Source organism: Dermochelys coriacea, chromosome 24 (genome assembly GCF_009764565.3).
Source record: "Dermochelys coriacea isolate rDerCor1 chromosome 24, rDerCor1.pri.v4, whole genome shotgun sequence".
Lineage (NCBI taxonomy): Eukaryota > Metazoa > Chordata > Testudines > Dermochelyidae > Dermochelys > Dermochelys coriacea.
Window position 1 is genome coordinate 6904613 of NC_050091.1, and position 24600 is coordinate 6929212.

The window sequence follows — 24600 nt, forward strand, 5'->3', positions numbered from 1 at the left end:
CGAGATTGAGCACCACACTGCATGCGGGGACCTGTTTGCTGGCGAACTCCATGCTCAGCGCCTGCCCCGTGCGGCCTGATGCTGCCCCAAGCTGGGCTGGTTGGCTCCACAGTGTCTCCTGGTGCTGAGATGGTGACCCAGAAAGCCTCCGCTGGCCTCCTAGTTGGGCTGTGTCCTTCCTTGGCTGCATTCCTTCACCACTAGCTCCCTTCACGTTCCTGGTAAATGCCGTGGAACTTGCCCTGAGAGCCCAGAGGGCCCAGCCATAGCTAGGATGGCGAGCAGAACTGGGGCCAGATCCTCAGTAGATCTGTGCTGAATCTGAATCTGCATGGGTATAAATGACAGCACAGGCTGCTGGGCAGTGGAGAATGAAACCCAGGGAGTTTCTGAGAGCCGGTGTCCAACTCTGAGCCTGACTCTGATCACACTTACACTGGAGTAAATCCAGAGTGACACCATTGTCAGCAGGTCAGATTCTCAGCTGATGTATATTGGCTGTAGCTTCCTGGACATCAGTGGAGCTGCACCAGTTTACACCAGCTATGGATCTGGCCCAATATGGATTTAAACTGGTGTAACAGAGAAGAGAATCAGACCTCCTCTTTTCCCCCTCCTCATCCAGACAGCAGATCAGAAGCCTGGGAGCGTCTGCGTCCAGCCTGCATTTAATTAGACAGCTGCACAACACAAGTTGCAACAGTGTTTCCTCTTTCCCAGAGACCAGATTCTTCTAGCTAATGGGATGAGTTCTCCTTAGACCCTGCGTTACCATCCTGAGCTGTTTAACCCAGGAGCAGCTGGATTGCAGGATCGTGTGAGCAGCGGCGGAAGGGCTGGTGCCTGAGTGCGGAGTGGAGGTGCATGGGAAATGTTCTGGCATTGACTTTCTAGTGGGAGTCCTTCTATGGGACCAGGAGTCAGAGCACGAAGGGAGGCATGTCGCGATGGGAGGCACATCATCAGCCATTTGGGACCCTTGAATTGTTTGCGGTTCGGGCTCTGAGATGCAGAGATCTCGGCTCCACATTGGCCCGGGGTGCTTCTCAGGCTGGGAGCAGATGAGACACTGAAGAAGGTGCCCTCTCCAGGGGAGGTCAGGGCCAAGGGCCACAGCTACTTAATTCCAACCCTGCCGGGGCAGTGGAACAGCTCCCAGGAGCTCTCTCGAACAAGCCGACCTTTCAGACCATGGCTCGATGCGCCTGCAGCTTCCCGTCCAAGGCGGGGGAAACAATAATAAACACAGAGCGCAAGAGAGTTCATCTGTGTCAACAGCGCTTGAAAAGATGAGCAATCTTCAGCCCTCCTGGCTCGCACCCGGCTTCCGGCTGGGGTCTGGGCTTTGCCACCAATTCCCTGCCACAGACCATTGCCCGAAGCTGAATGAGATCTAACAGGGGCACCTCGGAGGGGAAAGATGAGAGGGTTCGGCTGGGATAAGCGCCCCAGGTGGTCAGTCTGAGGCTCTGAATTTGAGATTTTAATCTGAATCGGAATTAGAATCTGAATTTACTCCGAATCCAGATTTTTAATCTGAACATGAATACATTTCCCAAGGGTGGAGGAGCATTCACCAGCACTGGCAATTTAAAATTGGCTGTTCTAAAATACATGCTCGAGTTCAAACAGGATTTAATTCAGGGCAGTTCTCTGGCCTGTGTTATATGGGAGGGCAGACGAAAGTGGTCCCGTCTGGCTTTAGAAGCTAGGAATCTATAATCAAAAACACATCTTAATTTGAATCTGAATGAATCGAATTTGAATCCTGCATCTTAAATGGAATACATTTAAAATGAATCGTAACTGGAATCAGAACTTGCTTCTTAGTCTTAATTTGAATACATCTCATTTGAATGTTACTTTGAATACATGTAATCTGAATTTTACTCTGGATTTGGATTTAAGGCCCTGATCCTGGAGAGATGTACACAAGAGCTTCATTTTATGCACGTGGGCTTTCCCATTGAAATGAACAAGACTGTAAAGTTAAACAGGCTTAAGGGTTTGCAGGGCCGGCCCTTCATCTTAATTTGAACCGTAATCATTTGAATCAGCGTTTTAATAAACTTGATCTGAATCGTAATCTGAACTGTAATTAGAATCTCAGGATATTTTAATATGAGTTTTAGGGCTAACATGTCAACAGTGCCTAAGTGATTTAGGAGCCTGTATTACATTGGTATTTAGACTCCTAAATCAGTTAGGTTACATCTACACTGCAAAGAAAAACCTGTGGCACTGGATCTCAGAGCCTGGATCAATTGACTTGGGCTTGCGGGACTCAGGCTGCAGGGCTAAAAATAGGAGTGTAGACGCTCCCATTTGGGCTGGAACCAGGGCTCTGAAACCCAGTGAGAGGGGACAATCTCAGAGGCCAGGCTCCAGCCCGAGCAGGAGCGTCTACGCTGCTGTTTTTAGCCATGCAGTGTGCGCCCCACGAGCGTGGGTTGCTTGACTTGGGCTCTGAGGTTTTCTTTTGGAGTGTAGACGTACCCTTAGGTGCTTTTCAAAACTTTGCCCTGAATCAATTTAATATACCTCTGAATCACTCCTTGATCAGACTGATTTTAACCCAGCACCCTGAGCTCTGGATCCCACATTTGCTCCGCTCTGGCTGCAGGTGCTTCCCTGAACAATCGAGCAATGCAATCACCTCAGTTCCCTGGGCTGCCTTCGGGGCCCCCGCGCTGCCGACAGCTCTCGCCAGGGGAAAGACGGAGCCTTGAACTCGGGGCTCAGTGGGCGGATGTGCGAATCCTCCTGGAATGTCTGCGTTGGTTTTGTCCGCCATCAGAGACCTTGGACAGGGGGTTGGATTCCCTTTAGGCAGAGCTTTTCCGGTCTCCTTTGGACGACGACTTTTCCCCAAGTGCTGCCTGTGGCCACTGGCCACGTTCCTCCAATCTGAAAATATCCCGTGCCCTTGACCTGTTGGCCTGGCGGAGCAGGGCTGGGTTGGCTTTCCCAGGCTGCTGGCTGAAGGAATGCTGTGGAGGATGTACCCTCTCCAGCTGGGTAACCCCTGGGGCTCCAGGGATTCTGCAGGCAGCTCCAGGTCAGACACCATGTGCAGGCCGTTGGGGCTGTGTCCAACCCTCCCTTGGCTGCAGCAGGAGTCACAAGCACCGGCCAGCATTACTCCAGACGCTGGCTGAGAGCTCGATGAGGGCCCCTGATGCATGACGTGGACTGGCCCAGCCCGGGTTTACTCTCCAGTCACCCGCCCAGCTGGCCGCTCTTGACATCCCCTCGCCGTGTTTGCTGCCTCTCCGGTGCCATTTCTGCCACCTGGGTGCGAAACCGCACGCTCCTTTGCCAGCCGCCCCTTAAACCCAGCCTGCGTGCTGCGACCTCCCCATGCGAGTTACCCCAGGTGCCGGATCCCCCCTGGCCGGGCTGGTAGATCATCTGGCAAGTCCAGAAAAGAGTAAGGAATTCCAGACCCCAAAGAGCAAATAATGGGCTGAGAGGGGCCCTAGCCCTAGATCTCCATCGCCACCCTGGTAGGTGACTGATCGCCGCATCCCTGATGCTGCTTCTACCAGGATTTTGCTGGGAATGGCCTCTCCACGGACCCCTCGCTTGCGATCGCCCTAGCCCGCGGGACAGACACTGCTGCGTCGACGGAAGGATTCCTCTGTTGACCCTCCAGCCTCTCGCAGAGGTGGGGGAAACCTCTTCCCTCACTGGTGGGATAGTCTAGACTATGGAGCTGTGCCTCTGTGGGGCGGATGTACCACTCATCCTGCTGTCCACGGGGATGAGACACGGGCTGAGGGGGCTGTCAAGGAGCAGGTGTCTTGGAAGAAGGAGGGGCACTGATTTACCATTCTATTTCCCATTTTCTCATCTAGCTCCTCTGTCCCCGGGTCTTTTGTCTAGTCACCGTAATGATGCCTCGCCAGTATTTTATGTCCATAGATCTCCAAGTTCTTTGCAAAGGAGGGTGATAACCTTAGCCCCATTTTAAAGAGGGGGGAAACTGAGTCACGGAGCAGGGCTGTGACTTGTTCGAGGTCATGCAGCTGTAGAGCTGGGAATAGAAGGCAGGTCTTCTGAGTCCCTAGCTCAGGGGTGGGCAAATTTTTTGGCCTAAGGGCCACATCTGGGTATGGAAATTGTACGGCGGGCCATGAATGCTCATGGTTCCCAGCCAATGGGAGCTGCTGGGGCAGCGCTTGGGGCCGGGGCAGCGTGTGGAACCCTCCGGCTGCCCCTACGCATAGGAGCCGGAGGGAGGACATGCCGCTGGGTCCGGGAGCCACGCGGAGCCCCAGCATGTGCAGAGCAGGGCAAGCCCTGGACCCTGCTGCCCATCAGGAGCTTGAGGGCCAGATTAAAACATCTGAAGGGCCGGATGCAGCCCCCGGGCCGTAGTTTGCCCACCCCTGCCCTCACTGGTGCGTTAGCCAGGAGGGCACGGTGCACTGCCATTCTCTTGGGAGGAGTGGTTGGCTTTGTAACGTCCAGCCAGCCAGAGACAGGCACTGGGGCAGCTCCTGCCTCATTGCACTGGAGCTGCGGCCCCCTCCTGCAACCCCCAGGCGAAGATGTGCTGTCCAGAGCGGCCCTTGCTCTGTCACATTGACGCTGCAGCCACCAGGCTGTCCCAGCCGCCCCCGGCTGACTCAGGGTTCACGAGCAGTTCTGCTTCCCGTTTTTGTGCTGAAAGGAGCGAGGGGGCTCTTCCCGGAGAGCAGAGGGGGCTTTGAGCGGGGACGAGTGGGTCGGAAAGACGACGAGCAGCCATTTTGCTGTTTGGAGGAGAAAAAAAAAAGAGAGAGAGAGAGGATACTTGGCCTATTTGTGTGAACTCATCATCTGGGAGGAGAGTGGATGACTCAGGAGGCAGCAATGGAGAATAACTAGGTCACTGGTTCAAATGGGAGCCCCCGTTCAGATAGTTCTGGGGAGCATGGGCATGGGGGGGGGTTGGGCCCCCCTCCAGATTATTCGTAGGTCTCTTTGCTCCATGGTGGCGCCTGCTTTTTGCCAGCCCCAGAGTTTGGACGTGGTCATTAGGAAAGCAAACTTTGCCTTTCCCCCACTTTGAATTTTTCGGTAGTGACGCCCCTGGGAATTGGGATTACGGGAACTTTTCATCTCCAAGGCACTGGTTCATCTCTAGTGCGGGTCAAGGAGCATGGTGGGACTGGGGTAGGGAGCTGCTTGCTATGCAGACGCCAGTTCGAACCCTGCCTTTCCCCACCTCCAGGCAACTTGGGAATGGGAGGTGCCTTAAGGCTCTGGGTTCAAATCCAGCCCAGGTTGCTAGTGACACGAAATTGTCACCAAATTGTTAATGAGTTGGAGGTGCTTTTCTGAGTGCCGCTTCGAACGCTGGAGTCCTCGAGGGGTTTGTTATTGTAGGGTTGCTCATGGGCATACTGGTTTGTTATTTTCCGGTGGCTCCTGGGTGTTGGGGCTGCCTATGCAGGCTTGTTGTTGGAGGGTTGCCGGTGAGCACAGGGGCAGCATGTGCAGGATTATTATGGTAGGGTTGCTGTGGCAGGATGCCTTGCTTTTATAGTTTCACAGACTCCAAGGCCAGTACGGACTGTTGTGATCCTCTAGTCCGCTTTGTTATTGTAGGTTGCTGTTGATCACTGGGATGTTGGCACTGGTGCAGGAACAGGGGCTCCTAGCCACAAGGCAAGAAAGCATCGCTGGGGTTGGTTTGGATGAAATTACATGGGCCGATAGCAGAGACCCATGGAGAAGGGTCTCACCCATTCGGGGCCGTCCAGCCGGGCTGCGGGTGGAGCAGGTAGACACCTCTGTGTTACCAGGAAGAGCGGATCTGGGCACCTCTCCTCCTGGATTTGCGTGTGGATTAGCAGCTGTGAGGTGTCGGGAAAGTGGGGGAGCTGGGTAGCCTGGAATCCAGCCCTGCCCAGGAGAGCGAGGGGTTAACGGCGGCCGAAGGAAGCCCTGCGTTGGAGCCAGCAGGGTGGGCACCTCCCCTTGCTAATGGCTGCGTCTCTGGTTTTCTCCCCAGGCTTTGCGTGGCTGGACTGGCCATGGCTCTGGCCCTGCTGACAGCCCAGCTCTGCCAAGGCAGCAGGAAGGTGAGTCACCAGACCAAGGACCTTACAGCTGGGCGGGAGGATCGGGGCGGGGGCGGCTTGGGAAGCACAGACGAGGTATCTCGCCAGCCCCAATGTGCATCACCACCTCCTGGAGTCACAGGCTTCATCACCAGCAGGGAACCTGCCTGGGGTGTCCCTCATGGGACCTGCTGCTGGGCTAATGGAGATAGACCCTGGCCCCCTCCCCCAGAGTCGGGCTGGCCCCACAGGGCCAACAGGGATAGACCCTGGCCCTCTCCCCCAGAGCTGGGCTGGCCCGCAGGGCTAATGGGGATAGACCCTGGCCCCCTCTCCCAGAGCCAGGCTGGCCCGCAGGGCTAATGGGGATAGACTATGGCCCCCTCCCCCGGAGCCAGGCTGGTACACTAGGCAGGGTTGGTGACCTAGAGACTTTTCTCCTGGAAAGCATTGGGGAGGTGCCCCTTAGGGGCTGCTCTCCCTTCTGTGGGGGTGCCGCCGAGCATGCTGGCTGCACCTGATCAGTCACAATCTCCTGGTGCTTTTTGGGGTGTTGTACTGGCCAGTCCCAACTGGAGGTAGATGGTGTTCTCCCTCCATGAACTCCCTTGGGGCTGGGTATGCTGGGTATCCAGCACTGCATTGCCTGGGGTGTTGCTGTGGGCTGTTAAACAGCTGCCATGTTCTTCCCCAGAGGTGGCTAAAAATCAGGCAAAGCAGGAGCAAGTGGAAATGGTGGGGCAGGGATAACCCCCTGGGGCCTGGTTCTCAATGACGGTGAGGCTCCTTTATGCTATTCAGGCAGGAAACATTCCCCTGAGAAAGCCCTCATCCTGGGGCCTCTCCTGTCGTAAGCATCCTGCGCTCAGCCTGCTCCCAGCCCTCTCCCCCCGCCCCCCCGGGACAGACCAGGGATGTTGCTCAGGCACACTGTGCTCTGGCTAGTCTCTGCTTCCCCAAGCCCATATGGGGCTGTGAGAAGCAGAGCATGAGTTAGAGCAACCTCAGGGCTGCTCTAAATTACACCGAGGCCCAGGCCAGGCAAGTCCCTGTATGCAGGGATCACAAGTGTAGTGGAAAGTCACAGTGTTGCCAAAGCAGCTGTGGGGGGGCTGTCTCCTGGGTCAGGACTCCTGAGTTCTATTCCCAGCTGGGAGTTGGGGTCTAGTGGTCAGAGTAGGAGGGGTGCTGGGAGACCGGACTCCTGGATTCCATTCCTGATGCTGGACGGGAAGTACAGTCTAAGGGTCAGAGCAATCCCCCCAACGCACACCCGGATCTCATCCTTGGAGGAACAAGTAAAGATCAGGCCCTGGGTTAACCAGTAGCCGAGGAAGGTACAGAAACAAGTGGGAGAAAGAGGCTTAAGCTTGGCGTCAGATTCTGCCCTTGGATTTGCATACGCTGTGGGAGCTGCGTGCACGCGGCACCGAACAGGGATGGGAGAGCACCAAGTGAGCAAGATGGGCAGGTTCTCTGGGCAAAAGGCTGCTTCCTTTTGCCAGATTCTCCCCTGGAGGGGCTCTGCGGGCAGCCTGCATGTCAGAGCTGCTTGTGGGCTGGGGGAGAGGCTGGGGCAGGGGCGACGTGCATTAAAACACGGCATCACATCACGGGCCAAGTCCATGAGGAGCGGGATGCTGGAGGGGAGGGCGGGAGCTTCTGAACCATCGTCATCGAGGAAATTCCCAAAGAGCCAAGCCAGCACGGAGTGTCCTCCCTGCAGCCTTGGTATGTTGCAGCGAGCGATGGCGGGGGCAGGAGCAGCATCTTGTCCGCGTTAGGAGTTTACAGCCCATGGAAATCAGCAGCAGTCTGGGCTGAGGGGGAAGCCAGACGCTCCGCGGGGTGGGGTGGTTCTGTGTGTGTTTTCTCCGGGGCAGCGTTGCTAACCCGGCCGTGTATTGCAAAACGGAGCTTTCCCTGGCTCTGCTGAGCAGTCCCCCCCCGCCAGCCCTTCCTGCGCCAGCGTCCTTAGGAACCAGAGGCCCCCCAAGCAAAAGCCAAGTCGTAAGCTGATGTTTGCCTTTGTCCTGCATGTTGTGCACAGTCAGTGAGCACCACACGCAGCCACTCTGATCTGCTGGCATGCTACACCCGCTTGGGCACACCGCCGTACGAGGCACCAGCAGTTGGAGGATTGGGTCCGCAGCTGGGGGAGTTTGGGATTTGGATTGGCGGGCCCTGCTGGTTGGGGTGTGTGGCTGAGGGTTGGGGACAGGGGGTCTGGGTGTCACTCAGCAGCTGGCAAAGCCCCCCTTTTTACAGCAGGGGAAACTGAGGCACGGCACGGGGCCATGACTTGTCCCAGGTCACCCCCCAAGCAGTGCTTGGACTAGAACCTACGGGCCAGGCCAGTGCTCTGCCTAGTCGGACATAGGATTACAGTAGCCCAACTGGGCTCTGCAGAGACACAGAGTGCGAGACAGTCCCTGCCCTCTTGCTCCCAGTCTGAACGGCCAAAGGGGAAACTGAGGCACGATAGCCAGCCACAGTCGCCCAGCAGGTCAGTGACAGAGCTGGGACTAGAGCGCTGTAAGCAGCCTCCCAGCTCTGGCTGGGCAGTCTAAGGCTGCCCCAGTGCTCCAGGGAGGTGTCCTTGTGTGAAGCGGCAGCGGGGCTGTATTCAGCCCTGCCCCCATGGCTTACACTGCACGGGTAGCTACGCTTCTGAGCGCTTGAAAGGCTCTGAGTCATCGTGGGCCTGAGTCCCAGCGGGCGTAAATCCAGATCGACTCCAGTCGAATGGCGCCCATTGACACCAGCAGCAGACTTGGCCCTCAGCTCTCAGCCTGGCTGTGTCGTTCCTTCAGGTGCTGTTGTTCTTGGGGGGGAAGGAGAGGGGGCCCCAAATCCTATGAAATCTCTTTCCCTCCGCCCGTCTCCACTGCTTCTCTGGCCCAGGAGGGGACAGAGGAATGTGCTGGGCACAGGGCAGCTGGGGCCCCGGTGAGGAACGCCCGGCCGGTGCTTTCCAGTGTCCCTGGAAATGAAAAGAAAAACATGGGAAATTTCTGATGCAGACAGGGGGGCTGGACGGGCTCATGCGGGGAGGTTGTGTGACGGGAGCCCTAGATCACTGGTTTGAATGCAGCCTGGGGCGTTACTGGGAGACAGTCATTACGCCCATCTAGCAGCTGTTTGCTGTTGGCCTGCATGAAATGAGTTGCTAGTTCTCAGCCTAGGACCAGTGTTTCCCAGTGGCTAGAATAGCGGAGTAGGACTCAGGAGACCCAGGTTCTACCCCTGTCCTCCTCTTGCTCTGCCTCAGTTTCCCCATCTGTCAAATGGTGATAAGATCCTGACCTGCTTTGCACTGTGCTTTGAGATCTCCTGATGAAAAGTACTCTACAAGTGCCAGGAGTCATTGATGCTTCCCCTGGAGATGCTGAACCTTAACTGAATCTCCTTCCATCTTTTTGATGAATGAGCTATAAAAATATATATATATAGCCCGCCCAGTGAAGCTCACGGGGCTGTAGCCAGGCTAGCTGGCTTGATCCGAGCCACTAGAGCAGAGGCCCCAAATTCTGGTGTGCAGGAGGAACGTTTGGCGTGGGGGTGGCAGTGCTCTGCTTTGCACCGAGTGGGTTTAACAGCCCTCTCCCCTCCCCACGGTACCTGTGCCCTCATTAAAATCCAGCCAAGCACTAGTGTCTCCAAGGCACTCCTGAACCATGCCAAATATTTTGGCAATTGGCGAGCACGTTCGTTTTCTTAATTTCCTTTTTTGGCTAAGGCTGAGCCCTCCAGCCCAGGGGCCTTTGGGATGTTGTAGTGAGGAGAAGAGAACAGCTGGACAGCGATAAACTCCCCAGCCTGCTCCCCACAGCTGGACCCTCCCCGGCTGACGTGGGATTGTCCCTCTGTCGGAGGCACCCGGGAAAGGCCAGGCCAGGCAGAGCCAGCTGAGGTGGGGGAACGGGGAAGGGCCTCGCGTTAAGCAGCAGGGACACAGAAGAAAAAGCTGACTGGGCGGGTCCGTGCCCCTCATCCCAGCCCGCTTCCCTTCAGCCCTGTCTTTGAGCTTCTCTTCCCCCATCTCCGGTCTCTTCCCAGGTACCAACCCTCCTGCTGCCGGATCCAGGAGGCTCTCCCTGCCCACCTCCAACTTTCCGTCTGGCTCAGCCCCAGAGACCTGGGTCAAAGTTGCCACTTGGCACCCAACGCCATCCCTGAGTCCTGGCTGGTATGGGGCAGCTGGTTCAGGCGTTCAGCTGTGTAGAGGGGATGAGAGCCCCGGTCAGATGCTCACGGGGTGGAGGTGGGAGGCTCCAACTGAGGCCAGGCCAGCGGACTTGAAGTCCCCGGCTCTTAAGAGCCATGGCCAGCCGGAGGGTGTGAGAGCCCAGCTGGTGTGGCAGCGTCACCTCGGCCTGAGCTGGGGACAGGCCCCTCCTGCGGGAGCCCCCCCGGTGACCGGGCCGTCTTCTTGTGCCCTTGCAGGTCCCGCAGCGGACGTCTCGGCAGTTGCCCGAGGAGGACGGAGATGGAAACCAAGTGGCGGGCGCCTGGAGCGGCTGGGGCCCGTGGTCATCCTGCTCCCAGCCCTGTGGGGTGGGGGTCTTGGAAAGGGTCCGCAGCTGCCTGCCCCCCTATCTGCGAGCCCCCTGGGGGGGCCCTCATGGCCCACGCACGTACGCCCAGCCCCTGTACCCAGAGGAACGGGCCAATCCTTACCCGCCCCGGCCGTCCTACCCCCTTCACACTGACGGGGAGTCAGGGGCGCCTCTCTCCCCACCGGGGCCTGCCTTCCCCCTCCACGCCGGCTCTGCCCTCCCCCTCCACAGCGGCCCCAGCCACACCCGGCCGGCCCCCCCTCCCGCCCGCTTCGGGCCCCAGAACAGATACATCCGCCACGAGTCCTTCCCCTCCGAGCAGCTGCCTTCGTCCCCGCTGCGGGACGCCTCCTCCCGCCCCTCCAGCCGCAGGAGGGACCCAGCCCTCGCCCCCGGAGCCCCAAGGCGGGAAGAGGACCCCTCTGGCAAAGCAGGCGCCTCCAGCCGCGGCCTGGCCCACTCTTCGCGTCGGCTGCGCCACCCGGACGCTCCCGCCACCTCCAGCCCGCAGAGGCCCTCCAGACGTGGCGGCTCAGCCCCGGCGCGGCTGCCCGCCCAGGACTCACTCCCGCTCTTCAAACCCGAGCGGCGGGGCAGCCACCAGGCGGGCGGCACAGCCGGCAGCTCCCGACTCGGTGCCCTCGGGTCCAGGTGGGCGGCGTCCCCGACACAGGAGTCTCGCGCCGCCAGGAGGTGAGAGCCGGGTTCCCCCGTCGGTCCCCCCGGGCTCGCGACCTGGCCGGGGTGGGAGGCGAGGGAGAGGGAACCGGCTGGCTCTGGGCGTTGGGTCAGGTGCCCTTTGTCTGCCCGTCACTGACTGGAGGGCGAGGGTCCCGGCACTGTTTCTACTGCCCTGGCCTCTGCTCTGAAGCCCCCCTCCCAGCTGGCAGGCTCGGAGCCTAACTCCCATAGGTACCAAAATACCTTGGATCTGGGCATGGATGCCTTGGATCCTGCCCATGTCTCCATGGTGGGGTGCAGGCCCCATCTCTGTCCTTGTCCTGGGAAATGGAAACTCAGGGCCTGGATCCCAGGGTTGCCCACCCGCCACGGCCCCCAGGGCTAAATCCACTCAGAGACTGAAAAGGAGTCAGCTGATCCTCACTATCGTATGTCAGGCCTTATCTGGAATGCCCCTTGGCAGCAGTAGGGAGAGAGCTCAGATCCTCCCACTCCAGAAGCCTAGCCCCACCCCCACTAAACTGTGGGAGAATCCCCTTGAGCTGTGTGCAGTACAGGGCTCGTGACACAAGGCGTCGAAGCCACCCAGTAGGTACACACGTTAGCCAACTCCCTCCTTGCCCACTGTCCTGGGTGGGATGCCCATTCTAGGGGCAAGAAGACAGGTGGGTCCCTGGCTCCCCCTTTGCTCTGTTTATGCAGGGCCTGTAACAACACTTCCCCCCCGTTGCAGGTCTCGAATTCGAGAGTCCATCAAACCGGGTAAATATGGCTACGGGAAGGTGCCCTTTGCGCTGCCCCTGCACAAGGAGGTGGCGGAGGGGGGCACGCCACGGTTCAAGAGACACCCAGGGCCCCCGAGCGACCAGCCACCGCTGCCCACCAAGACTCCCAAGCGCAAGGCCAAGGAAGCCCCCCGCCAGGAGAAGGAGCCGCCGGCCAAGGGCGAGCACCATCTGCACTACAAGCAGAGGAAAGCCATGCCGGCGGAGGACTCTGTGCAGCCCCGGCTCCAGGCTGGAGCGCTGGCAGAGAACAGCTCCGAGCCGACAGGGCACAGGGTGAGGCCCAGAGGTGGGGGAGACGGGCCCGCTCCACACCGCCAGCCCCACACGGCCGAGCAGGGCAGCGCTGGGCCACTGAAGGCCGAGGCCACAGCCAAGTCTCACGCAGGCCCCTCAGCGGGTGAGGCGAGTCCTGGAGGCGAGTCCTGGAGAGAATTGGGAGCAGCGCCCCCAGAGCCACGAGGGGCCCAGCATCGCACCGCGGAGGGCACTCCCCAGCCGGGCCCCTCTCCCACGGAGCAGGTTGGCTGGGCTCCGTCGGCCACCGGCGGGCCCGGCAGAGGAGAGCCAACGGCTCTGGAAGAGACAGGTTCACAGGAGTTGCGCCCGAGGGCGGGTGCGCAGGTGCCCACTGAGCAAGGAGGAGGAGACGGGCTCGGGGGTGCCACAAGGGGCACCCAGCAGTCTTCCCGCCCTGGGACGCCCGTGGGAGAGAGGGCCCCAAGCAGCAGCCGCGCCCCTCGGCCATGGGGGGAGATGCGCCTCACGCACGAGGTGCTGAAGAACCACAGCTCCACCGTGGAGGCACAGCTGGAGCCCAAGGGACACGGGGCAGCGGGTGGCCACAAGGAAACACCAGAACTTGGCCATCCCCATCCCCGCTCCCACCATCGGGCCGCAGGAGCACCAAAACCCGGGCCTGAGGCCACCCACCTGGCCCAGCCAGAGGGAGCAGGCCCTGCCGACCCTGCCGCACGCTCCCGTCTCCACCAGCCGGCCAGGCCCCGTGCTCAGAGGCAGAACGAATACCGCTCGGGCGGCTACGGCTCCCGGGCCTCCCAGAGCCTCTTCGTGGAACAGCCCTCGCCTCACCGGCTGGCAGAACCGGACATCTGGCTGCTCCACCGCGGCAACCCCGTCCAGTTCCAGGCCAGGGGGCAAAGGCCCAGGCTGGGCCTGCACCTGGGCCCCGAGGTGCCCCAGTGGAATCTCTATGACCCCGGCACAGAGACCTTCCACTGCGAGGGGGAGAGCAAGCAGTTCAAAGCCTGCAGGCAGGAGGTAAGGGCCTCTGCTTTCCCTACAGGGGCGCTGGATGCCTCCCCGTAGTGGGACTCGAACTTAGAGCCCCATGCTTCAAAACCCCTACAGGAGAATTTCCATTCTCCACAAGCAGTATAGGGCATAAGACACACAGGTGATCAACTCTGCTTTCCTCCAGGAGAGGGCAGTGCTGGGTACACATGCCCACCCACTTTATTACAGTATTAGCCACCTCATCTTACAGGCGAAAGGGGCAGCAACTTGCCCAAGGTCACCCAGCCCATCCGGGAAAAGAACCCAGGAGTCCTGACTCCCTCCTCCTCCACTTTAGCCAGTGGGACCAAACTATCTTGTGGGGCCTGGGTCCATTTAACAGTAAAAGGCTTTGAGTCCATCTAGGGAAGCAGCCGCCAGTGAAGCGGAGAGCATCTGAGCTGGAAAGGCAGACAACGAGCAATTTGGTTGCTAATGGGGTTTTTCGTGCCAATTTATCCTTTTTTTTTTGGTTTAATAAACAGTGAAAAAATACACAAATGTCAGGCCCAGCCGGTTCCAGGCGAGCCCTGCCACCATGCTCCGAGAGCACAGGGCTTATAAATCACCCGTCCCGCTCGTTTATACAACACTGGCCAAACCTTCCCCATTGGCTGGCGGGAACTTGCTGCTTTAAATAGCTGTGAGGGCTAGAGGTGCAGGATGGGACCCAGGGCATGCTGGGAGAGTTACAGGGGCTGTTGGGAAGAAGTTATTTAGGGGTCCCATTGTCTAGTGACTTGAGGTCATGTGGTTAAGGGGAGGGAGCCAGGACACCTGGGTTCGCTCTGTGAGGAGAGTGCGTTCCAGTGGTTAGAGCAGGGAAGGGGGCTGAGCGGGGAGTGTGGTTTGATGGTTAGAGCAGGTGACTGGGAGGCAGGAGTCCTGGGTTCTGTTTCGCTGGTTCTCTCTGTGGCCCCAGGCTAGTCGCATCCCTTCTCTTTTCCTCAGTTTCCCCCCGTATAATGGGACAGCCCTCTCCTGCCCCACCAAGTGCAACTCCAGGAACAGTTTTAAAGCACCTGGAGATCTTCACAGGGAAGGTGCCCAAAGAAGGCAAGCACTCCATGGCAATGGCTCCCCCTTTCTGGCAAAGAACTTGCATTCACGGCCAATAGCATCTTTCCCCGCAGCTGGGGCCTCGAGGGCTTTGCTGACACAAGGGATTGATCCCTTCCATTGAGAGATGGTGGGATGGGGGGTGGCTAAGCAGTTGTCACGGAGTCCCTGGGCGATGCCCTGGAGCTGCTCCCTACGAAGCCAATCAGGACTCTGGGGGAGTCTCCTCTCTGGGAGCAGACTGTCTGCAGGACACCCAGCTCACCCGGCTTCCCCCTTCCTGGTCTGACCTCGGAGCATTCAGCATCCTCTGCCCCTCCGTGCACTTCCCACAGCGAGTCCGCCCAGGCGGGGTCCTAGGGAAGCCAGAGGGCCCTGCACCCCAAGTCCGCAGTCAGACATGACTCTCAGCCAGCCAGTAAAACAGAAGGTTTATTAGACGACAGGAACATGGTCTAAACCAGAGCTTGTAGGTGCAGAGAACAGGACCCCTCAGCTGGGTCTATTCTGGGGGGCAGTGAGCCAGACAACCCCGTCTGCACTTCACTCCATGTCTCCAGCCAGCCCCAAACTGCCTCCCCCTCCAGCCCCTCCTCCTCTGGGCTTTGTCCCTTTCCGGGCCAGGAGGGCACCTGATTCCTTTGTTCTCCAGCCCTTTAACTCTCACCTTGCAGGGGAGAAGGGCCCAGGCCACCAGTTGCCAGGAAACAGGGTGTCGGCTGTTCTCTGTGTCCAGACACCTGCACACACCTGCCCTCTAGGGCTCTGCAATGATCATACACCCTTATCCCACCCCCTAGATACTTAAGAACTGCACAGGGGAAACTGAGGCACCCCCACAATATTCAGAGGAAACATTAAGAACAGTCCCGCTTCGTCACAGCAGTGTAAGGAAGAAAAGGGATGGGCAGAGAGTGGAAGGAATGGGGTAGGAGAAGAGGGGAGGATGGATGCTGGGGAGGAGAAAGAAAGGATGATGAGCATCACATGAGCAAGCCCTGATGAACAGCTGCCATGTCCCACCCCAGAGATGGCTGCATTTTGCCACTGAGTAAGCAACCTCTGTTACAACGTTGCTATGTGGCTCTTGACCAAGTGCTGCCCCCCCCCACTCCAGAGAAGGCCGCATTTCGGCAGTGCACAAGTGATCTCTGTGCAGGGTTGCTGTGTGGCTGGTAAAGACCTGCCATGCCCCACCCCAGAGGCAGCTGCATTTCAGAGCCCAGGGTATTTGTATCTCACATTGGTGGCGGGCAATGACATAGCAACATGCGCCGCCATGTGGAGACCTGCTGGGCATCTCCTAGTGCCAGATTCAGCTGCATCTCAGCCTCCTTTCCCTTCCAGCCGTGCCCAGCCGACCAGCCCGACGCCCGAGCCGTGCAGTGTGCTGCCTTCAACACCCAGGAGTTCATGGGCCGCCTCTATCAGTGGGAGCCCTTCACAGATGGTAGGGGACTGGGGGCCGGGACTGGCATTCGGTTACGGGGCGGGGGGAAGTCCGGTGGACCCTCGTGCGATACCATCTCATTGCTCTGCCGTGGCTTGGCGTTCCTGGGAGGTGCCTGCGTCTTTGGTGGGCTGGCTAGGGGCACACATAGTGCAGGCAGCCTCTGGGCCCGCTGCCTCTCTATAGTTCTGCCCGTGCCCCTCAGTCCCGACCCACAGCCCCCCTGCTATCCCAGCCCTTCACCCTCACTCAGATCTGCCCGTGCCCCTCAATCCCAACCCGCAGCCCCTTTTGCGGGTGGAGTCTGGGGCTCCCCACTTGCACAGCTTTGCAGGTGCCCCTCAGTCCTGCCTGGCCACCCCGCCCTCCCGTTCCAGCCCCGGGGCTGGCGCATGGCGGCCTCGTGCCATGACCAAAGTAGGAAAGCACCGGGCTCCTTTTGCACAGAGCCCTGAGACCAGGCTGTGGACCAGGCCCCCACTCCTGCGTTTAACCTCTCCGTGCTCCCAGCTGGGATGGGCAGCTTTGCTCTCCGATGGCTGCGGCCCTGACACCCCGGCCTGCAGCTGGGATTGGCCTTTGCTGCTTTCTGCTCCCTCCCTCCCGGCTGATGGTGGCACTGCAGAGGGGCCCTGTGCTCAGCTTCATCCTGGACTGGTTTTCTCTCGGGGGCTGTTGGCTGCGGCCCCTCTCGCTCTCTGGGTCCTTTCCCCTTCCTTTGCTCCCCTGCAGGTGCAGGCAACTGCTCCCCCCCCCATTCCTGGCGGCCGGGTTTGGTCTCTGCACTTGAGGGACATATTCTCTGTGGCCAAGGGGCTGTCGGGCCTGTGTACACACACGATGACAGATGGGCCCCAGCTGGGCCAGGGCGCGTCTATCCTGTCGGCTCCAGGGTGACCCATGCTGACGGGTGTGAACCAGAGATGTGTCCACGTCTCCCAGCCAAGAGAGTGGGTCAGGGCGCTGTCTGGTGGCGCTCGGCTGAACCCGGCAAACTCATTTCACTGGGGATGGAAGCACACTGCCCCGCTCCCTTGGCCGAGCAGAGTGTGTGCCGGGTGTCCTTGGGGAGCCTTTCCCACAGCCTGGGTTGCTCTCTGATGAGCCGGTTAGTTCTCAGCGTTCGTTTCTAAGCTGCTCTGGAGTGTAACCCGGGCCAGGGGTTTGGGCAGGGGACAGTTTTGTGCGTGTCCTGTTGAGCACGGCAGCAGTTCAGGGGCCGGCGTGTGCAGAAGCGTGATTGGGTGTATCTGTAAAAAGAAAAGGAGTACTTGTGGCACCTTAGAGACTAACAAATTTATTAGAGCATAAGCTTTCGTGAGCTACAGCTCACTTCATCGGATGCATTTGGTGGAAAAAACAGAGGAGAGATTTAAATATATAATATATATTTATTATTTATTTATTTATTTTTATTTATTTATTTATTTATTATTTATTTTTATTTATATTTATTATATAAATCTCTCCTCTGTTTTTTCCACCAAATGCATCCGATGAAGTGAGCTGTAGCTCACGAAAGCTTATGCTCTAATAAATTTGTTAGTCTCTAAGGTGCCACAAGTACTCCTTTTCTTTTTGCGAATACAGACTAACACGGCTGCTACTCTGAAATGGGTGTATCTGTGTGCGGCATGTGGGGCGAGGATGGTGCCTGGATGGATCTCCACGTATGCTTTGTGTGTGAGTCTCTGGCTGTGTCCACGGGCTCCTCCATGCATGTACCGCATGGATCTGCGTGTGTGTTTCATGCGAGCACGGACTGCGTATGCCTTGCTGGCTGTGAGCATGTCTGCAGGGAAAGGGCCTTTTGTCTCTTAAATCACCGCATCCAGGGCACTTTGGAAGCCAATTAGCTGGAAAACTTCTCTCCAGGGAGGCTGTTGTACTGAGGAAGGGGGTGGGGGGTTGCCCATGCTGCGGGCTGGGGTCCCAGCAGGGTGCTGGGACATTCCCATTTCCTGCCTCAGCCCCTGACTCTCTTGCTCTGAGTTTGCTCACTTCCTTTCGCTGTGTCCTCAGCAGGAGTGCGGGAGAGGGGTCAAGGGCTGGAGGGGGTGGGGGGGCACAGGCGGGTGGGAGGGCAGGACCTTGACACCTTTTGGGTCTCGGGGGCAGCTCCAGCAGGGCTGGATGGGAATTAAATAATAATCCGTAAGAGCACAGTGTCGAACTTTGGAAAACAATTTGCTTTGAGTTGGAGACAGTTCTGATCCAGAGAGGGTCCGGGGGCAGTTCTAATCTGGGGGGACCAGGCATCAATTCTGATCTGGGGGAAGCCAAGGGCTGGTCCCAATCCAGGTGTTGTGTGTCAGGGAGCAGTTCTGATCCAGAGGGGACCAGGGGCTGAATCTGATCCGGATGGGCAGGACTAGTTCCAGTCTGGGGAGGCGACGGGCTTGATTCCAATTCCGATCTGAGGAATCTGATCTCGGTTCTGAGCCAGGGCATCACAGCCAGTTCTGACCCGGGGCACTGGGGTCACTTCTAATCTCATTCAAACTGGATCGTCCGGTCGCTGCTGGGAACCCAGGGGGATCTTCTGTTAAATCAGTGACCACTTCTGGGTGCAGGCAGCAGCTGCAACCCCAGCCACTGGCTCCCTTTCTGAAATGCCAACCCCTGGGCCCCACACCCCTCCCAGAACCAGAGATGGAACTCAGGAGTCCTGACACCCAGCTTCCCCAACCTCCCACTCAAAGCACTAGCAGCAGCTGATTTGGGGGTGAGGAGTGCCCAGGAAACCCCCTGAGAGGAGCCCCTCTGTGCCCCACAGTCCCCGAGGGCTGAGACCCAGGCTGGAATATTTCAGCACGAAGCGAATTGGATGGAGAAAGGTCGAAGCTGGCTGGGGGGGGCGCGAGTGGAGGTTGGAGTCAGCCCCCCATCTCTGTGCCGCGATGCCCCCTCCACCCATCCTTCCCGCCCCTGCTGTCTGTGCCCAGCCCCCCTCCTCCCCCGGGTCCATGGCACAAGGGCTGGCAGGTGTTTTTTGCCGAGTTCGGCAGATCCAGCCTTTTCGGCCGTAATCCCCTTTCTCATGGCTGATGGCCTGTGCAATAATTGCCGAATGGTGTCAGCCCCACGCCCTGTCTGTTATTCTACGCCCTGCCAGGGCTCTCTGCCCAGCTTGGTCATCAGGCAGGGCAGGGGCAGCAGGAATCCAGAACCCACGCTGGGTGCCAACGGGCGCCCCACGCCATGGGCCCGCTGGCTGGCTGCCTTCCCTGACTCTCTTCTTCTTCATTCTTTTCTTTCACCTTCTCTTTTCTGTCTCTGTCATTCTTTCTCTCCTTCCTTTCCCGCATTGTCTCTTCCTCCTCTCTCGTCTCTCTCCTCCATTCACGTTTCTTTCTTTCTTTCCACTCCTCCCACCCGCAGCTGGCACCCTCCATCTCTGCAGGACCCCTTTGCAAACAATCCCCTGCCAGAGCCGCCTTGCCCACCCTGCTGTGCTCTCCCTCCCCTCCCCCCCCGCCATGTGCCCGGAATGGCCCAGGTCTAACGATGTGCATAGCAAATTGATTAAGCGCTGGAAGATTTATAACCAGCTGACGCTACACTGTTCATTGTTCACCGGGTGCAGCAGAACCAAGGGCTGTGCGAATCTGAGCCGCCAGCCGCTCTGCCTTCCCTGGGGAGAGCCCATCTCATGTCTTCACCCTGCAGCCGAGGGGTTGCCCCCCTCCCCATGCCCTGCTCACCGTGGGTCTGGCACTGGGGTGGGGGTTGTTAGCTGTCAGGCTGCTGCCAAGGGGGTCTTTATCAGATTCCTTTCTAAACCCAGCCGAGCAGGTGGCAGCAGCATCTCTGTTAATCACTCTTCATTCTTCTCCGGCCCTATCTTGCCGAGGATTTCAAAGTGCTTTACACAATGAATCGAACTCCCTGGGAGGCAGGGATCGACCATGTTACAGGTGGGGAAACTGAGGCACAGAGCAGGGGGATGCTACTGGCCCAGTATCACACAGCCTGTCAGTGGCAGAGATGGGACTGAAACCCAGGAGTCCTGGTGCCCAGTCCCCGGCTCTAATCACAGGGCCACGCTCCCCTCCAAAAGACCAGAAATAGAACCCAGGAGACCGGACACCCAACCCTCCCTGTCCGTATCCCAGGGCTCTGGCATGAGGCGTGCTGCTTACGAGTGGGGGAGCCAGTTCCAGGGCAAACGGATCTCTGAGCTCGTCCCAGAGCCAGGTGGCAGGGCCCCCTCCCGCTGAGCTGAGCCGCTGAGCCAGGGTGTGGGGGACTGCAGGGTAGCTAACGACGCCATGAGCATTCATTAAATAGTGTTATCAGCGGGTGCCGGCCATTTCCCTGCGCTCGGTGCCGCAGGCCGCCTAAGCAGCTTTAGCCAGTTAATACAAGGACATGGCTTATTAACGGCTCTGCACGGCCAGGGCTGGACCAGCCTGGAGTCCATGATTAGCTCAGCGCAGCTGGGGCCTTTCGGAGGACGGGCTTTTGCTAATCCAGATGCACGGGAGCATCAAAGGCAGCCACCCCCGCCCGGCGCCTCTGGGGGATAATTTCCAAAGTGAATTTGCTGGTGCCGCTACAGTTCGGATCCAGCCCTGCCTTATCCCCAACTCCCAGTGATGGGTCCATGGGGCGAGAGGCTCATCCCTGTGGATTGGGGCCCAGATCTCCGAATGAGTCAGCGGCCCAGATCTGCTGGTGCATCCCCATGGGTCAGGGGTCAGGATCTCACAGTGTGTCCCAGTGAGGCAGGGGCCTGGAACTCCCAGCATGTCCCAGTGTGGCAGGAGCCTGGATCTCCTGGCGTGGCCCAGTGCAGCAGCGGCCTGAATCTTCTGGGGTGTCCCAATGGGGCAGGAGCCCGGATCTTCTGGGGTGTCCCAGTGGGCAGGGGCCTGGATATCCCAGCATGTCCCAGTGGGGCAGGGACTCAGATCTCCCAGTGAGCTGTAGCTCACGAAAGCTTATGCTCAAATAAATTTGTTAGTCTCTCAGGTGCCACAAGTCCTCCTTTTCTTTTTGTCGAATACAGACTAACACGGCTGCTACTCTGAAACCTCTCAGCTGACCAACCGCTCCAACCCCCTGTGCTCTGCCCTATGTGGGCCCCCCCATCTTGCATTGTAAAGCTGGCCCTGTAGGTTTAGAGCCATGCACTTTGATTTGGGGGCTGTGGGAGCTGTTCTGTCTCTCAGCTCCTTCCAGGGGCTAAAGCTAGTCAGAGCCCATCCAGATGTGCAAGGTTCTTCCCTTTCCCATCCAGATGTGCAGGGTCATGCCCTGCACATGCACTCCCCACGCATCTACCTTTCTACCGTCCATGCCCAGCCAGCCCTCGGCTGCCGAGCCCAGCCAGGGGGTGAAGACGTGAGGGATGAATAGCGTTTCTGTTCAAACACTATGTTCTTTCCAGTTGGCCAGGGGTAGAGCCGTGGCCTCCAGCCGCTGAGACAGCACGTTGGGAAAATAAACCCTGGCTGGGTTATTATTATTATTAAAGGGTCCCGCTCCGGCTGTGCCCACCCCTCCCCTGAGCTGGCACCAGAGGGCACCAGCATCTCTGATCACTCGCTCTGCCGTGGGAGGGGTGGCGCCCAGTTTGTGCAGCGCGATCCAGGGCAGAATTGGGGCTTCCTGCCTGTCTCTCAGGTTGATGCCTTGTGTCCAGCTGCTGGGACGCATCCTCTCTTCTGACCAATGTTAAACCAGCTCCGATACCCACAGCACGCCAGGGAGAGGGGAGGTGCCAGGTTGGAGGGCAAGGCAAGGTCACCCAATGGGGACTAGGACAGAGCAGCTCTGGGCTCAGCCTTGCCTCCACAGCACCCCTCCCTTCCCCCTGAACTCTGGGGGAGGTCAGATCTCAGTGGGTTCAGGTCCATCTGGACTGGGGTCAGAACTTGGTGGATTCAGTCCATCAGCATCAGAACTTGATGGGTTTGGGTCTACCTGGATCTGGATCAGAACTTTGTGGGTTCAGATCCATCTGGGTCAGTACTTGATGGGTTTGGGTCTGTCTGGGTCAGTACTTGGTAGGTGTGGGTCCATCTGGATTGGGGTCAGAACTTGGTGATTCTGATTGGTCCCATCTAGTTCCAAATATCCCACCTGATGAGGTTTCCACCCCCGCCTGGCGATGATTCTGCTGTCTCATTAGACCCACAACGATACCAAACACCCCCTGCTGACCCTCTCAAAGGCTGTCTCCCGCCCCAGCCCCTCTCGCTCTCACCCCTTGTACCAGCCTCAAGAATCAATCTTCCCTTAACATGGTAGCAACCACCCTTTGCCCCTGCCAGCGTGGTTTGAGCCCTGGACTGCTGCCCCTTGAGCTAAAGGGGTAACTGTCAGTTAGCAGCAGTTGTAGGATGTTATCCTTGGTGAGGGCTCCCCTGTCCCCCTCAGCCCCCAGTGCTGCGCTCAGACCACACCCTTCTTGAGTGTTATTTACCCCCATGCTCCAAGGCACTGAGTGCTCAGCAGCGTGGGGGGCGGGAGGGTCAGGCAGATAGCTCAGGAGGAGACGGATTGAAAAGGAGGCTGTCAATCTCTTTGTTTTACTTCAGGGCTGGGGGGAGTTGCGAAGCGTGCAGCACATAGGAATAGGGCAGTGTCCCTTTAAACAGTTTGTGAACCCTCTAGCAGCGCTCACCATGCTATGGACTGTAGAAGATGCCACGCGCCTGCTGCTCTGGCCATGTCTAAAACAAAACACGGTGAGCACCAGTAGAGGGTCTGCACAGTGTTAAAGGGGATACCAGCTTATTCCTCTGTACCACAAAAGGCTTTCGGGTGTGGGACTTCGCAGCTGGAGGGGAGGCCGGCTGCAGAAAAGGCTGCAACCCACTAGCCTAATGCAAAACCCTGACTGGAAACAAATGTTTGCCCCAGTCCGTACGTGTCCAGCTACTACCTCCGCTGTCCCACGCGCCTCCCATCAGCGCCCACGCTCCATTTACAACTGGAGTGGCCTGGACTCTTACCGCAGCTCCACAGCCGGATTCAATCACCCAGGCTGGCGTGGGGCGGGAGCGAGGCCAGGGGTGGGGGAGCTCAGGGGGCCCTGCAGACGTTTGCTTCGAAGTATGCGGTGATCTGTCAGGCTGGGGAGCTGTGCCAGGAACTTCCTAGCCTAACAACGAGCCCTGTCCTGCAGAGGGGTGGGAGCTGGAAGATCAGGTGCCGATGACCTTCGCTGGGGGGCGGGTTGGGGCTGCAAGAAACGACCCGGGCTGTGGGCAGGATCCCTTGCGCTCGACCTGGAACCGCCTCGAGACCGATCGGGGGGGGTGGGGGGGCAGAGAACGTGACACTCAGTGGTTCTCAACCTTTCCAGACGACTGTACCCCTTTCAGGAGTCTGATTTGTCTTGCGTACCTCAGGTTTCACCTCACTAAAAAACTCTGTGCTTACACAATCAGACCGAAAAATACGAAAGTGTCACGGATTACTGGAAAATTGCTTTCTCATTTTCCCCATATAATTCTAAAATAAATCAATTGGAATATAAATATTATACTTACATTTCAGTGTGAGCCTTGTTCACTTGCAAGACTTGTCTGAAGCTAGAGCCCCAGGCGGCAGGGCTGAAGCATGTAACTTAGCTTTACGGGGTCTCCCCTGTGGTCTGGGGCCCTGGGTCAATTGCCCTGCTTGCCATTCCCAAAGCTGGCCCTGCATTTGCGAGCCCTCAGGTTGAGAAACACTGATCTAGATTAGTTGAGAACCTCCTGGAAGTCCTCTGCGTGCCCCCAGGGGTACACATGCCCCTGATTGAGAACCACTGATCTAAAGAGCCGAGGGCTAAGTCTCTTTACTGCCCTGTTTGCCGAGGGTTGTGAAGATCACGGGGCCGTATTGGATGGTCAGGCTGCGCCGTGAGACTGAATGGGGGTGGGGGGGAGGCGGTGCAGCCTGGCGCCTGCTTTTGGGGGTCACTTCAGGTCTGAGGTCATTTTCCCAAGAGACTTTTTTTAGAAGGTATTTAGGAGCCCGGCTCCTGCAGTCGGAGGAGACCGATGCAAGGAGTTAGTTTACACTGCAGCTGGGGGGTGTGACTGACACCTGTGGAGAGGCCCAGGGGCCAGTGCTGCAGCCACGCACCCTAGCTGCCGGGCAGACGTACCCCAAGTGTCACTGCAAGCCAGCAGGGGTGGGGAGCTCTGGCTTCAGACGCCTCCGTGCAAATGAACAGCCCTGCAAAGGTGCAGCCACTGCCAGGTAAATCACCCATTTGGCTCCCAATGTGAAAGGGCGGGGCTTTGATTATGTTGCGGGGTTGGTGACTCGGTGAGCTTGGTTACCCAGAAACCTACCGGCCATTCTACTCTGTGATCTGCCTCTGCGATCTGCGGGGTGGGGAGGGAAGTAGCGGGCCTGAGACTCCGGCCAAGACTCAGAGGCCTGGGGAAGAAAAGAGCCCGGACGGATGGGACCTTTACATTGCAAACGGGAGAGCAGAAAATCATGCCAAGTGATTAATGACCTGTGAAGAATGATAGTGGTGGAAAAAGACGGGCAGCCAGCCAGGCTGGGCTGGAGTCTTCTCCTGCATTCGTTCCCCATCCCTCCGTCTTCCATTTTTGCTCTCTCTTCCCACTGCTTTGTTCACCCCTGTTTTCTCCCTCTCTCTCTGGTCCCCCCTCCATTTTCCCTCTCAGATGCCTGGAGAGCCCCATAATCAGCCCATTCCCCACTCCCTGCAGAATGGGCCCAGAAGATGCTGGGGAGACCGGCTGCTG

General features: G+C 58.3%; 1 protein-coding gene across 2 annotated transcripts in view; it reads left to right on the plus strand.

Moving 5' to 3' along the window:
- The window catches only part of ADAMTSL4 (ADAMTS like 4), a 64152-nt gene that overhangs the window by 18735 nt on the left and 20817 nt on the right, over positions 1–24600 (plus strand). For both annotated transcript variants that reach the window (XM_038383318.2, XM_038383319.2), the window contains 4 exons: positions 6002–6071; positions 10497–11302; positions 12024–13356; positions 15778–15880. In XM_038383318.2, coding sequence (XP_038239246.1) covers positions 6002–6071; positions 10497–11302; positions 12024–13356; positions 15778–15880 — 2312 coding nt within the window. The remainder of the gene's footprint in view (positions 1–6001; positions 6072–10496; positions 11303–12023; positions 13357–15777; positions 15881–24600) is intronic.